This window comes from Perognathus longimembris, chromosome 12 (assembly GCF_023159225.1).
Source record: "Perognathus longimembris pacificus isolate PPM17 chromosome 12, ASM2315922v1, whole genome shotgun sequence".
Lineage (NCBI taxonomy): Eukaryota > Metazoa > Chordata > Mammalia > Rodentia > Heteromyidae > Perognathus > Perognathus longimembris.
The window spans coordinates 15,665,883-15,679,961 of NC_063172.1; the positions used below are offsets into that span (position 1 = coordinate 15,665,883).

General features: G+C 36.9%; 1 protein-coding gene across 7 annotated transcripts in view; it reads left to right on the forward strand.

Moving 5' to 3' along the window:
• Positions 1-13,865, forward strand: part of Enpp2 (ectonucleotide pyrophosphatase/phosphodiesterase 2) — a 106,473-nt gene extending 92,608 nt beyond the window's left edge. For 4 of the 7 annotated variants that reach the window (XM_048359126.1, XM_048359125.1, XM_048359127.1 and 1 more), the window contains 7 exons: positions 181-255; positions 1,550-1,686; positions 2,959-3,094; positions 3,849-3,926; positions 7,449-7,581; positions 9,171-9,327; positions 13,264-13,865. In XM_048359126.1, coding sequence (XP_048215083.1) covers positions 181-255; positions 1,550-1,686; positions 2,959-3,094; positions 3,849-3,926; positions 7,449-7,581; positions 9,171-9,327; positions 13,264-13,434 — 887 coding nt within the window. In that variant the 3' untranslated portion in view covers positions 13,435-13,865. The remainder of the gene's footprint in view (positions 1-180; positions 256-1,549; positions 1,687-2,958; positions 3,095-3,848; positions 3,927-7,448; positions 7,582-9,170; positions 9,328-13,263) is intronic. The other 3 variants (XM_048359128.1, XM_048359129.1, XM_048359131.1) reach the window with 1 other exon arrangement.
• Positions 13,866-14,079: the final 214 nt, after the last annotated feature.

Here is a 14,079-nt window from a genome sequence, read left to right on the forward strand (position 1 = left end):
AAACTATTGCTTTTAGTGGTGCATGGAGAAATATGGCTGCTATTTTGTTGTCCTCTTAATGGAATAGATGAGAGGTTAGGCTTGAATATGAATGTGGAGAAACATGCTTGGTAAGCATTAGAACTTGAATGCTAAGAAATAGAATAGTTTCTCAAGGAATTCTGATACTTTTGCTTCCAGCTGAAACCAGGAAATTCAGAGGCAGCAAAAATGAAAACAAGGAAAACCCTAATGGAAATTTTGAACCTAGAAAAGGTTTGGTTTGAGTTTTGAAGGAAAGTCTGGGTTGGTTTCCTGCCCCCAAGTACTACTGTTAACGATTTGCTGGCTTTTAATTTGTTTGTTGTATTTTACTTATTTAATATTGTCATATTATGTTTAATTCTTCGGGGTGGGCCCCCAAATTTGGCAGCCTCAGCAGGGCTTTTCCATTTACTGCAATGCTTAGAACAGGCTTATGTTGCAAATGTGTGCACCATTCTGCCTCAAGTCAGCAGTTCTACTTGGGAGGGGTTTGCAAAACATTCTGTGAAGGGCTTGCTCTATTTTGCCCAGACTAGCAACCCTTTAATTAAAGCAACATGTATACATAATTTAATAAGTGATTGTCAGAACTGATTTTCTCTTATAAAGCAATAGTTAAAACAGATTTTTTAAAACCATTAATACTTAGGGAACTGTGAATTGCCCAAGTCTCAATCTTTAAGTGTTTGGGACTACAGAAACCCCTGTATCTAAGAGTTGGTAGAAGGTTTAGGCTATTCAAAGTGGTCAGGTCAAACTTCAGACTTTATTTTGAGTAGGGAATGAAACATTTTAAACTCCGATTTCTTTCCTTAAAGAGTAAGTTTTTAGACCTTTATTTCCTAAGAGGAGAGCTTTCCCTTGGGGAATCTGACAGATAGCATTTGGGTATTTTAAGTGAGCTCTTTGTTAATGGATGAACTTTTCTCTTCTGTACATAAGTGATACTCGTGAATGCCCACTTATTTTATCTATACATGTTCCTTTAAGTTCCTACCTAAAGAGTTTACCCCCATGTGACAAAGCTGCTTATTTTAAATGCTTCTTACCTCACTCACTTTTGATGCTAAAATAATGCGTATTTGAGGTGCAATTTGCAAATAATGATAAGAGTGCCTTCTTCTTAATTAAATCATTGTTCAATCTGGTCAACCCTTTCAGAGGGCAGATTGTTTAATTCTGTAAAAAACATCCCATCTTATTGGCCAAATCACCTTCAAGATTTACTTATATGTTTCTTTTCCATACATATTTTAAACTTTTTATAACTAAAAACTGCATTGACATAAACACGACTTTTACCTGATAGTGTTCTTAACTATGAAACTTGACCCAAGCTGAGGACATCAGAAAAATAATTAAAATGTTAGGAAAAGTAATTTGATTAAATTAAGGAGAAGGTGTTACCTTATTAATAAGTAAGCTAGCAAATTTTAGAACACTTGTCTCACTCCTAATACTTCTTTAACATTTGATTTAAGTCTTAATATGCATTTAACATAGTTTATTTTATTTTCTTTCCTAGAAAGACATCTCCTCTATGGAAGGCCTGCAGTGCTTTATCGGACTCGATATGACATCTTGTATCACACTGATTTTGAAAGTGGTTATAGTGAAGTTTTATTAATGCCACTCTGGACATCATATACTGTTTCTAAACAGGTCATTGAGAAAATTCGAACTTAAGTTCTTTATTTATCACATTCCTTGCATCAATACTGTGATTATTGCTTCCTTAAAAGAGTTTTTTCTTAGACTTCATTTTCTTTTCTTCCTGATAGAAGAAAGCTTATTGCATTTCATCCAGAATATTTTGAAATGGTCTTTAGTTTGTTGTTCTAATGTTTTCATGGCAATATATTGAAATGATCAAAGGGAGTACATTAATTCTTTCCATTTTGTTTTTAACTCTACTTAACTTTTGCCCAATGGTTAGACAAGCCATAAAATAGGTTGCTTATTTGTTTTCTTTAATAAATGTTGATTTTTTAAGAGCAGTTTTTAAGAGAAGTTAGCACCAAGATTTAGTGGAAAATGGAATCCTCATACACTTCCTGTCCATACATAGCCCTACCTCCGCCAGCATTCTGTTTATTAACATACACTCAGCATCTTGCTTGCATTTTAATAAAAGGATATACTGGAATTTGATGAAGATGAGACATGCAGATAAATAACATAATTAGAAAAGGCAACTTGGCAGTTGAAAGGCATTCCTTAGTTTCTTTATATAAATGAAGAAAATATTTCTAAGGCTCCCCATATAGCTCCTTGTTTATTTTTATTCTGTATACACGTGTATACTCTTATGCATTCTGCATATGTTTTTTTTCTCTCTCTCTCTCCCTATATATATCTATATCTTTACGTACCTTTTATATGTATATATCCTCTCTTTTTAGAAAGGTTAGAGTGTTAGATTATTATTATTATTTCCAAGAGTGTTAGTTTTATAGAATCATATTCATTATTTTAGTAGTATGGTTCTTTTTTTTTTTTTTTTTTTTTGGCCAGTCCTGGGCCTTGGACTCTGGGCCTGAGCACTGTCCCTGGCTTCTTCCCACTCAAGGCTAGCACTCCGCCACTTGAGCCACAGCGCCGCTTCTGGCCGTTTTCTGTATATGTGGTGCTGGGGAATCGAACCTAGGGCCTCGTGTATCCGAGGCAGGCATTCTTGCCACTAGGCTATATCCCCAGCCCAGTAGTATGGTTCTTCATTGTGTATTTTTTAAAGACTTTGGTGAATTATTTCTGTAGAAAAAACTGTATTTAACAGTATGAACTTTTTAAAGGAGACAATATCAGAATATTAACTGTGTCAAGCTAGCAGTGTTTGGGGTTAGGATTATTCATAAGAGAGCAATCTGGTATGCATATGTCCTTTGCAGTTGGTTATCTCTGTGGCGGAATTACTGACTGTCTCTGGCTTTGCAGGCTGAGGTCTCTGGCATTCCTGAGCATCTGACCAATTGTGTTCGACCTGATGTCCGTGTTTCTCCTGGTTTCAGTCAGAACTGCTTGGCCTACAAAAATGATAAACAGATGTCCTATGGGTTCCTCTTTCCTCCTTGTAAGTTACAGAGCATTAGGCTGTGGGTGTATTCGGGAGGGTGACACATGCTACTTGGGGTTTTAGTGGCTCTGGTTTTCTTCAAGAAAGGACATGTGAGAGAATTGTCTCCCCATTCCCATTGCCCCAGAAGTGACCAGAAACCTAGTTTTCCAGGAGAATTCTAAAGTATAAGGGAAACTTATTATTCCTCCCCACAAATGAGAAACTGACAGTGACATAGTAAATCATTAAGACATTAGTCCTTTAAGTAATACTGTAACGGTGGTGATTTCTTAAAGATATGTGGAACCTTTAATTATCTCTCACCATCTAATGAAAAATCTAAGGATATTATAGCGATTTTCCTTTTTTCTACATTTTTAATTAGCACCAGTTAGTTATACAGAAGGGTTTCATTTTGATATATTCATACATGTATAGAATGTACCTTGATCAGACCCACTCTTTCTGTTAAGGATTTTAAAAAAGTACATTGCACTAATGAAATCAAGTTCTTTAGTAAAATATTTAGTAGTCTCAGTAACTAGGTAGGAAGAAAGGACTATACACAATTTTTGAGAGAGAGCGCTATTAAGTGGGGAAAAAAGAGATTGAATTGGAGGAAAGTAGATAATATTGTATAAAGGAGGTAATGAGTAATAATAAAAAGTAGATTCGTTCCTTCCCTCTTATTTGGACCAGTTTAGAAGACTGTTTATGCTGGTGTAGATTTGGGTAAGCAATGTACACTATTTGCTTTCTTAATGTTTAGATCTGAGCTCTTCACCAGAAGCTAAATATGATGCATTCCTTGTAACCAATATGGTTCCAATGTATCCTGCTTTCAAACGTAAGTCCAATATTTGCCTAATAAACTGTTACTTATGAAAATAAATATTTCTAAATTTACCACTTACCTTTTCTACCTCTACATTGACTTTAATATTAATAATTTCTTTCGTGTGTTTAGCCTTTATAATTTTTGAAGGCCTTTCATGTAAATTCTCTCCTGTTGACCTGAAGTTTGAATCTGATGACATAGAAAATGACCCAGGTCATAAGTGGTAGGAAGCTAAGTTAATGTTTGTGCTTTTCTTTTAATCTGTAGTTCATCTATTTTAATGCTTATAATTTTCATGGTTAAAAAAGGTCTTCACTGAATTTTGGAGGCCACATGGTATTTATTTACTGAACAGTACAGTAAAGAGTACTTGCAGTACTGACTGTCCTTTATCTCCTATATTCTGAACACTGACCCTGTACGTTGAGCCCAGCAAGAGCTTAAGGGATCTTCTGACTCATCAGAGTATTAATTTCAGATGGTTTTAGAGATATGTATATCATTTCAGGCTTTTTCTTTGCTTTGTTTTGTTTTTGATGCTGTTCCTGGGGCTTGAACTCAGGGCCTAAGCACTGTCTCTGGGCTATTTTTGCTCAAGGCTAGGACTTTATCACTTGAGCCACAGCTCCACTTCTGTCAATTTTTTTTCTAGTTAGTTGGAGATAAGAGTTTCATGGATTTTCCTGCCCTGGCTGGCTTCAAACCTCAGTCTTCAGATCTCAGCCTTTTGAGTAGCTAGGATTACAGGAGTAAGCTACTGGCACCTAGCTGTTTTCATTGTTGAATACAAAAGTTATTTTTGTAAAGGCATAAGGATTTTTTGAAGATAGTGATTCTGTAAACTATATAGATACATTAAACCCTGGCCAACTAAGCCAAATTTTAATCTCTGGAATATGACCAGTGGTGATGTGATCATAAACATTCCAGTTAATATCTAACTGGTGAATGAAGAGATTTTATCACATGACCTCAAACCTTAAAATGAATTTTCCAGTGGCCAAACCAATCTGTTTTCTAGTTCGCATAATAAGTAATCCATCCACCTGTCCATCCATTTATACACCTATCCAAAGATAGAGAAAACACTATGAAATAAGTTCTATGGTCTTTTACTTCATTTTTGGTGATTGACATCTAAGGTTACAAGACAGGTGGAAAGAGGAGGTATTTCCTAATTGATCTTGTTATAGGAGCATTGGATTATGTGACAGAACTCTTTAAGTCTGGAATTGTGTTGGAACAAGAACAAGTGATTATAACTTTCAGTGACAGTCACAGACCACTGGATATTACTGAAATGGCTCTCATGATTGGAGGGAAAATGTTTATGTGATGTCCTTTTTAGAATGAATTTAAAGATAGGATCTATTACCTATGAATAAAAAAATAAAAAATTGTTTTTTAAATTTTTAAAAAAAATTAAACTTGTTTTTCAAAGGCTTCCTAGTTTGTTTTCAGCCTCAAGTGAGAAGTGTCTCACAAAGTCAGATACATGATTTATTTCAATGATAATTGAAAGACAGCTTCATTTAGTTGCTACAAATCAGGATTTCCTGAATTCCTTTATTTCTTATTGACATACATATTTTGACCAACCAGTAATAAGAGGAACACAGCACCACCCTGAAGCTGGTGTGGAAAACTTGCTGTTCTGTTCTTTCTTGGGGGAATGTTATTTCTTTTTTTATTTTTTATTTTTATTTTTTCAAATTTTTATTATCAAACTGATGTACAGAGAGGTTACAGTTTCATACGTTAGGCATTGGATACATTTCTTGTACTGTTTGTTACCTTGTCCCTCATGCCCCCCTCCCTCCCCCCCCTCCCTCCCCCCCCCAAGGTGTTCAGTTCACTTACACCAAACAGTTTTGTAAGTATTGCTTTTGTAGTTATTTCTCCTTTTTTTACCCTGTGTCTCTCAAATTTGGTATTCCCTTTGAATTTCCTACTTCCAATACCAGTAAACACGGTTTCCAATATACTCAGATAAGATTACAGAGATAGTGTAGGTACAACCATAGGAAGGTGATACAAGAACATCATCAATAATAGAAACTACACATACACATAGGATGTTGAAAGTAGTTACAACTGTGATATAACAATTGTTTCCATAACATGGAGTTCATTTCACTTAGCATCATCTTATGTGTTCATAAGGGTATAGCTATTGGGCCTTGTGATGCTCTGCTATGACTTGCCTAAACCTGTACTAATTATTCCCAATAAGGGAGACCATAGAGTCCATGTTTCTTTGGGTCCGGCTCACTTCACTTAGTATAACTTTTTCCAAATCCTTCCATTTCCTTACAAATGGAACAATGTCATTCTTTCTGATAGAGGCATAAAATTCCATTGTGTATATGTACCACATTTTCCTGATCCATTCATCTATGGAGGGGCATCTGGGTTGGTTCCAGATTCTCGCTATGACAAATTGTGCTGCGATGAACATTGTTGTGCTGGTGGCATTACTGTGATTTTGTTTGTGGGCTTTTGGATAGATACCCAACAGTGGGGCTGCTGGGGGGGGGGGGGATGTTATTTCAAATGCCAAATTTCTGCAAGTTTGTCCTTCTGCCTGTTCTCTCTGTCTCTCTGTGTGTTTCTCTTTCCCTTTCTTCTTTCCTCCAGTTGACATTTGGTCTTTCTCTAGCAGTCCTCCTTCAAACAATGAACTGAAGGACCTCTGAAATCCTCAGAAAGGGGTGATATTAGAAGGGAGAAATAGGTTATAGAGGAGAAACTAGGCATGCAGGGCAGGGAATGAGTTTGGGCAGAAGGAAAAGCAATCCAAAATCTTAGGTTGGAACATGTTGGGCAAAGTTGGAGGAAGAAAGCCTATACCTGAGAGGGAAAAAGATGGAAATGAAATCAGAGGCAGGCAGGGCACATGTGTGGGAGTGGGGTTTTTACTTTAATTATAATGAAAAAGCATATGAAATATTAAAAATGCATAGTATATGTAAATGTGTGTGAGAGAGATATAGAAAAAGAGAAGGGAGAAGAGGAAGAAAGGAGAGGAAAGAGGAAAGGAAGAGGAAGAAAGGAAGAAAAGAAAAGAGGAAAGAGGAAAGGAGAGGATAAAGAGAGGGAGGGAGGGAGACCTGATTTATAGTATAAAAGGACCTAGTCTTTTGTAATAGTTCATTTCAGAGGGGATAGTAACAGGGTAGCATATTTTGCCACATGGCCAGATTTTGCATGAAAGGATTGCATCTTAGAGACTCACTTGAGACTAAGCATATGGATGAGACCATAAAGGAAGCAAGGAAAAGGCAGGCCTTAATTCTATCGACTCAGAAACTCCGTACTTTGTCTACATATCTTATACTCAAGTTAGCATGTTCTTCTTTACCTAGGAAACACCTATTCATCCATCCTTCAGATTCCAGCTCAATAAGCTCATCTAGGCACTTCTCATAAGTCATGGCAACTATGCTCCTGGCTTGTAGGATACATTCTAGAGAGAATTTTTACCAAAGCAAGGGGTCTGGTTTGTGGAAACTGATTTTTGTGTTTGCACAGGGGTGTGGAATTACTTCCAAAGGGTATTGGTGAAGAAATATGCTTCAGAGAGAAATGGTGTTAATGTGATAAGTGGACCCATTTTTGACTATGACTACAATGGCTTACGTGACACAGAGGATGAAATCAACCAGTGAGTTCTTGATTTTCATATTTATATTCCAAGACATCACTCAAGGCTGCTTTTCAAATATTCATATACTAGAAAAGAGTTGATATTCCTTAATATTTTTTTACTTTGAATCATCATTATCTTCTTCTTCAATTTTTAAACATTTGATTAAATGTAGTTAGCATGAGATTTTGTGGTAAATAAATTTTCTGCTTCATGAAAGAAAGTATATAAAAATAGTTAACAATGATAATATATTCTTCAACAATTCTTCAGTAGAAGGATGATACTTTCCACTTTCATTGTTTGGGGAGACTTTGGGAATTGTTTATATTTCTGATCTAGTTTATCTTATTAATTGCATGTAGATTTTAGGTGAATCTATTTTGTCTCTGTCTTTCTCCTTGGTGTTCCTAGGGTTATACAAAGATAAACTGTGAGCTCACAAGGAACTCATAGTCCATGTGAGGAATACAAGAAGATTCACACCACAAATTGAGAATAAGTTATCATTTAATATTATATACGTAGCAGTACAGAATGTAAGAGAGGGTCTAATTGTGATTTAAAGATTCTTAGAGAATGGTTACTTAAAAATGCAGATAAGGCTGGGAATATGGCTTAGTGGTAGAGGGCTTGCTTGCCTAGCAGGCATGTAACCCTGGGTTTGATTCCCCAGTACCATATACACAGAAAAAGCAAGAAGTGGCACTGTGGCTCAAGTGGTAGAGTGCTAGCCTTGAACAAAAGAAGCACAGGGACAGTGCCCAAGCTCTGAGTTCAAGCCCCAGGACTGGCAAAAATAAAAAAAAAATGCAGATAATTAATAAAATATATTTGATTCACACATAAGAGAAACTTCTTCTTATGTATACATTTATTTTATTGTAGATCAGTATGAGAGTTTTTAGCCAAAATTAAATTTTTAGCTCAATTATGATTTCAATATTTGCAAAATGATTAAATTAAGATCATAGAAAGCCAAGTGAGAAACTGGAGATATCTTTTTCTTCAGTAGTGTAGACTTTGGAACCATTAGGCTCATTGTTTATAGTCTGTCCCAATGTTTCAACTGGCAAATGAGTTATTTGTAGCAAGTTTAGGATCTCATGATAGGTTGGAAAAGATATTATTGACTTAAGTTCAGTATTTCATCACTCTGGTTCATTTTCTACAATTCCACTCCTGTTATCTTCCTGAACTACAGCCGCAATAATGACATTCTTTGTCACGAAAACCTTCATTAGAGCATTATTGCCCAAATAGGATGATGAACTCCTTATCCTGGCACTTAGAGCCTACCAGAGTTTGTCTTTGACTCTTCCAGCTTTTTCTGTTGTCACAATATTGACCTTTTTGCCATTTCTTGATTTCAAGTTTTAGATTGGAAGTCTTTTTTCCCCCCCCCCCCCCCTGGAATAGCTCTCTCATTTGCCCAGGTGGAGAGAAGGAGAGAATTCTAGGCAGAAAACAATTGTGCTCACAGGTATAGGGTGAAAGATAACTCAGCTGGGTGGGAATTAATCTGGAAGATGTAGACTATAATCATTAGTGATTATTTACAAAAGGAAGGATGCCTATTTGTTGTGTGTTTTTCTTTCCTGTATTAGGTATGTGGAAGGCAGTTCCATTCCTGTCCCAACTCACTACTACAGCATCATTACCAGCTGCCTGGATTTCACTCAGCCTGCTGACAAGTGTGACGGGCCCCTGTCTGTGTCCTCCTTCATCCTTCCCCATCGCTCGGACAATGACGAGAGCTGCAATGTGAGTTCAAGGACATATGTCTTTAGAATGTACTTTTCTATATAGTATTTGTTTCTTTTTTTTGTTTGTTTTTCAATTTTATTTAGAATGCCTACTTATAGAAGTTAACAGTTTTTACAGATCATTAGAAAAATTAAAGTCTTTTTCTCTCTGCAAACATTTGTAACAGGTTAGGAATAATAGATACGAAATGTAATACATTACAAAACAGTAGCCTGTGACTATCTGTACATTTATTATGCACCTTAAGGAAGAGAATTTGACAGTGTGCTATATTACACTGCTGTAGATAACATACTTTTAATTCTATCATACAAGACTGACCAGTGGTAGTGCTTGGATTTGTAAATGACCATTAAATGGGGGTATTTATAAATTTAAGTGTATGTTTAGCATGCTAAAACATGAAAAAAAATTCAACCGAAGTTCTGTGGCTCATCATTCAACTGTTTCATGGCAATTTTCCTGCAACTTTTAGTATTTGCATCTTGAAGTATATTCCCTGGGTTACCTAGCCAGGAGGAAAGAAGAAAGGGTCACAGTAGCTCTCTGTTTAACACATCATATAAGTATCTTATCTGTTAATAGATTTTTATTTTTCATAGTACCATATATGTGTGTATGTACACTTAATATCAATTCTGTTTATGTGTTCAATTTTGACAAACGATGAAAAGGTCCAGATGGCTTCACAAAAAGGATCCATTTGCTTGTTTATTTATTTACTTATTTGTTTGTTTTCTTACTTATTTACCTACTTGTGCCAGTACTGTGGCTTGAACTCAGGGCCTGGGCACTGTTCCTTAGCTTTTTCACTCATGGCTGGTTGTCTGTAACTTGAACCACACCTCTAGTTCCAGTTTTATGCTGGTTAACTGGAGCTAAGAGTCTCATGGACTTTTCTAAATGGGCTGGCCATCAGCCAAGAATAATAGGTATGAGCCACTGGATCTTGGTAGCTTATGTATATATTTGTATGTTTGTCCTGGGACCTTAACTCAGAGCCTGAGCACTGTTCCTGAGTTTCTTTGCCTCAAGGCTAATGCTCTGCCACTTGAACTAGAGCTCTACTTCTGGCTTTTTTTGGGGGGGGGGGGTGGGAATCTCATAGACTTTCATGTCAGGGCTGGCTTCAAAACTGCAATCTGTGGATCTCAGCCTCCTGAGTAGCAAAGATTACAGACATGAGCCACCAACGCCAAGTTGTAGCCTATATTTTTTTTTTTGCCAATTTAGAGACCAGATTTTAGCATATGACAGGTTGAAGAGAAGACTCTTCCACTGAAATTGACAAGATACTTCCTAAGGAAACAAGCAAAACACTGTTTTTTGTTCATTCTCTTTCAGTTTTTATAATCCAAGTTTGCTATGATTTAAATTGGGGGAACCTTCCCCCCATCCACACATTCAAATGATTGCATTTATAAAGGAAACATTGGACTCACTTAACCATATTTTAAAGATCAAACAGATGAGCAAAATATGATTTTTTTTTCAAAATACATCCTCGTGCTTACTCGGCTCACTCAGAGGGGTTCCTGACCCATCTGGAGACCTCCTACTTTGTTAATTATATGGTCACATTGAGGATTGGTCAGTAGCATTGTGGGTAATGTTATATTTAGGTCTTTCCTGTGAATTGCAGAGATCTTGGTTAGTTTGGGTAGGAGGGTGGGGCGTTGAAGGCTAAAATCCTTACTTCTTCAGCCTGCAAAGCAGTTTCTTCCCATTTCTTCATTTTTCCTGAGATGGCCAGGCATTGGCTTCCTGAACCAACACCCTCATGGTACATATTTAGTTAGGCCTGGCACAAGATGCTGGAGCTCCCTGTCCAGGTTTGTGTGGTTGAAGCTTTCTGAGAAAACCTTTGCAGGTTCTTGGCTTTTGGTTGGTAGCTCGCTGAGACCATTAGTGGTCAAGGGTTGGGGAAGGGCATGTCTGAACACTCTCTGCTTTGGGACATGCAGCCACCTTTTGACTTCTAAAAAGACTTGGGGCCATTGCAATTCAGGGGCATTAAGGAGCAAAATCCTTCACAAGTGCCATCCTGCTCCTCTTTACTAAGAAAGGTAGGTCTGCCCATAACTCACACGTCTCCCTGATCTTATTTCTTCCCTTAACTTCTTTCCAAAATGAAATATTTTTTTGAGACTCAAACGACTGCATTCTCTGAATTATCTTTTAGTTTCAAGTTAGATGTAAAATGGATTGTTCAGTGTGGGATAGCTAAGTCATCCACCTGGAATTAGGCATGGAGTCCATTTTATGAAAGATGGAAAGAGATTTCTTGCCTTTCTTCCATGATGTTTCTTTACCAAATTTCCCCTGATTTCTTCCTCTCCCCTTTTATTTTCTACCTCCCAAGAAACTTCTGGAGTTAGAATTATTGATTGGTCTTATGAAGAAATTAGTGAGATGAAATGACTTAACCAAGTTCTCATAGCCAAGAGTCACATTTCTAACTAAGACTTCTCTGGTCACAAAGAACCAGCTGTAGCACCCATGTTAAGTCAAATTCATCGAAATAGCAATTCATTGCAATCCAACAGAGACTGTAGTCGATATAGTGGGTTCTTTTGAAAGGTCTTAGCATACACACAATATCATTTTGTGCATTAGGCACCAGCTCTTCACTTTCCTACGGAGGCAGAAGAACTGTGCAAGTTACTTGTACTCTGTGTTCACTGTTGCATTTGACAGCCGACAAAGAAAGCAAATTATTGAATTCACTGGGTCTATGGTTTTCCTAATTTTGATTTATATTCTCGGAACCTACTGAGAATAGTGCCTTCTCAGACCACATCTCATTTATTTGGTACAGCTAATTGCTGTTGAAAATGTTTACAGCCAAGGGCAGGTACTTGTGGTGTATTACCAACAGGAATGCAGTAGAGTGATGGGAAGGTCAGGAAGGAATGACATACACTGAGTCTGTGTCACAGTGTGTAACTGATCAATTGTGGACATGAAGCAAAATGACCATTAGAGAAGCTGCTCTGGAAGATCCTGACTCTGGTTGCTTTATTTCTTTTCCACTTAAAAAATATCATTAAGTAGTTGTATGAAAGAGTTGATATTTAATGGAGCAGTTTATGAATATGATGCATCTTGCTCAGTGTCACCCATTTCAACATTCTCACCCAATCCTCCCCTACCCAACCCTTCTCTGTCTTCTTAATTTTGTAGGATATTCACCGAACTCTTTACTGCATTTCCCCCTTCTTCTGTCCGTTCATCTCCCTCTTTCCCCTTGACTTCACCCCTTAACCCTTAAAAATATCCGCTTCCTGGTGTTTCTTTTGTTGGACTTTGATTTTGTCTTTCAAAGAAGCAACACTATTTGAGTTTTCCCTTGAATCTACTGTATTTCAGTTAATGCATTTGTTGTCACTTGCATACCATACTTACAAGTTTAAAAGCTAAATCTAGCTTACACATATAAAGGAAACATGCATCCTTTGTCCATTTGAGCCTGACTTATTTCGCTTAACATTTTTGTTTCCAGGTTTTTCCATTTCTTTGTAAATGGTACAATATCAGTCTTTTAATAGATGAGCAAAAAAATTTTTTTTTGTCAGTCATGGGGCTTGAATTCTGGACTTGGGTGCTGTCCCTGAGCTCTTCAATTTGTAGCTAGTGCTCTGCCATTTGAGCCACAGCACCACTTCTGATTTTCTGGTAATTGGAGATAGAGTCTCATGAACTTTTCCTGTCCTGGCTGGCTTTGAACTGTGATCCTCAGATCTCAGCCTGATATGAGCCACTGACACCCAGCAATTAGTAAAATTTTATTGTGTGTATATGCCTCATTTTCTTGATCCATTCATCTATTAAGGAGCATATGAGCTAGTTCCATATGTCACCTATGCTGCACTGAACATGGTTGTGCTGGTGGCTTTACTGTATCCTGGTTTGTAATTTCTATTTCTATTGCAGAGCTCAGAGGATGAGTCGAAATGGGTAGAAGAACTTATAAAGATGCACACAGCTCGAGTGCGGGATATTGAACATCTCACCAGTCTGGATTTCTTCCGAAAGACAAGCCGTAGCTACTCAGAAATTCTGACTCTCAAGACATACCTGCATACATATGAGAGTGAGATTTAATTTTCTGATCAGTGCAGTGCAGTCTTATCAACTGGTGTATATTTTTATATTATGTTTGTATTTATTAATTTGAAACCAGGACATTAAAAAAACACTTAGTATTTTAATCCTGTACCAAATCTGACAATATTAAGCTTGAATGACTCCACTGTTTCTTGTTTAATGCTTGATTTAGGTAGTCTTGTGTTCTGAGTAGAGCTTGTAATAAATACTGCAGCTTAAGTTTTTAGTAGAAGCTTCTAAAAGGTGCTGCAGATTTGATATTTGCATTGAGGAATATTAGTTTTCCAATGCACTGTTGCCACATTTAGTCCTGTACTGTATCAAAATCTTGATTTTTGTAAAGTTGCATTCATCTGCTATTAACTGTAACAGACATATTTAAACCTTATAGACCAATCTTAACTATAATAAATCACACTTTCAGTTTTCTTCTGGTTTGGTTTGGCCTTTATCTGTAAATGAGAGACTTTGCTTCGTGTAGAGGCATCCATGAAAGAATCTCACTTTTCAGTACTCAGTCCTTACACAGATACTTCCTTGATATTGAATTACAGACCTGGATGACGTGGGTTAGATGTGTATATATGAGAAATCAGGTGGCCAGAAGAAAAAGGAATTAGAGAACTCTTGAACACTTTCTCT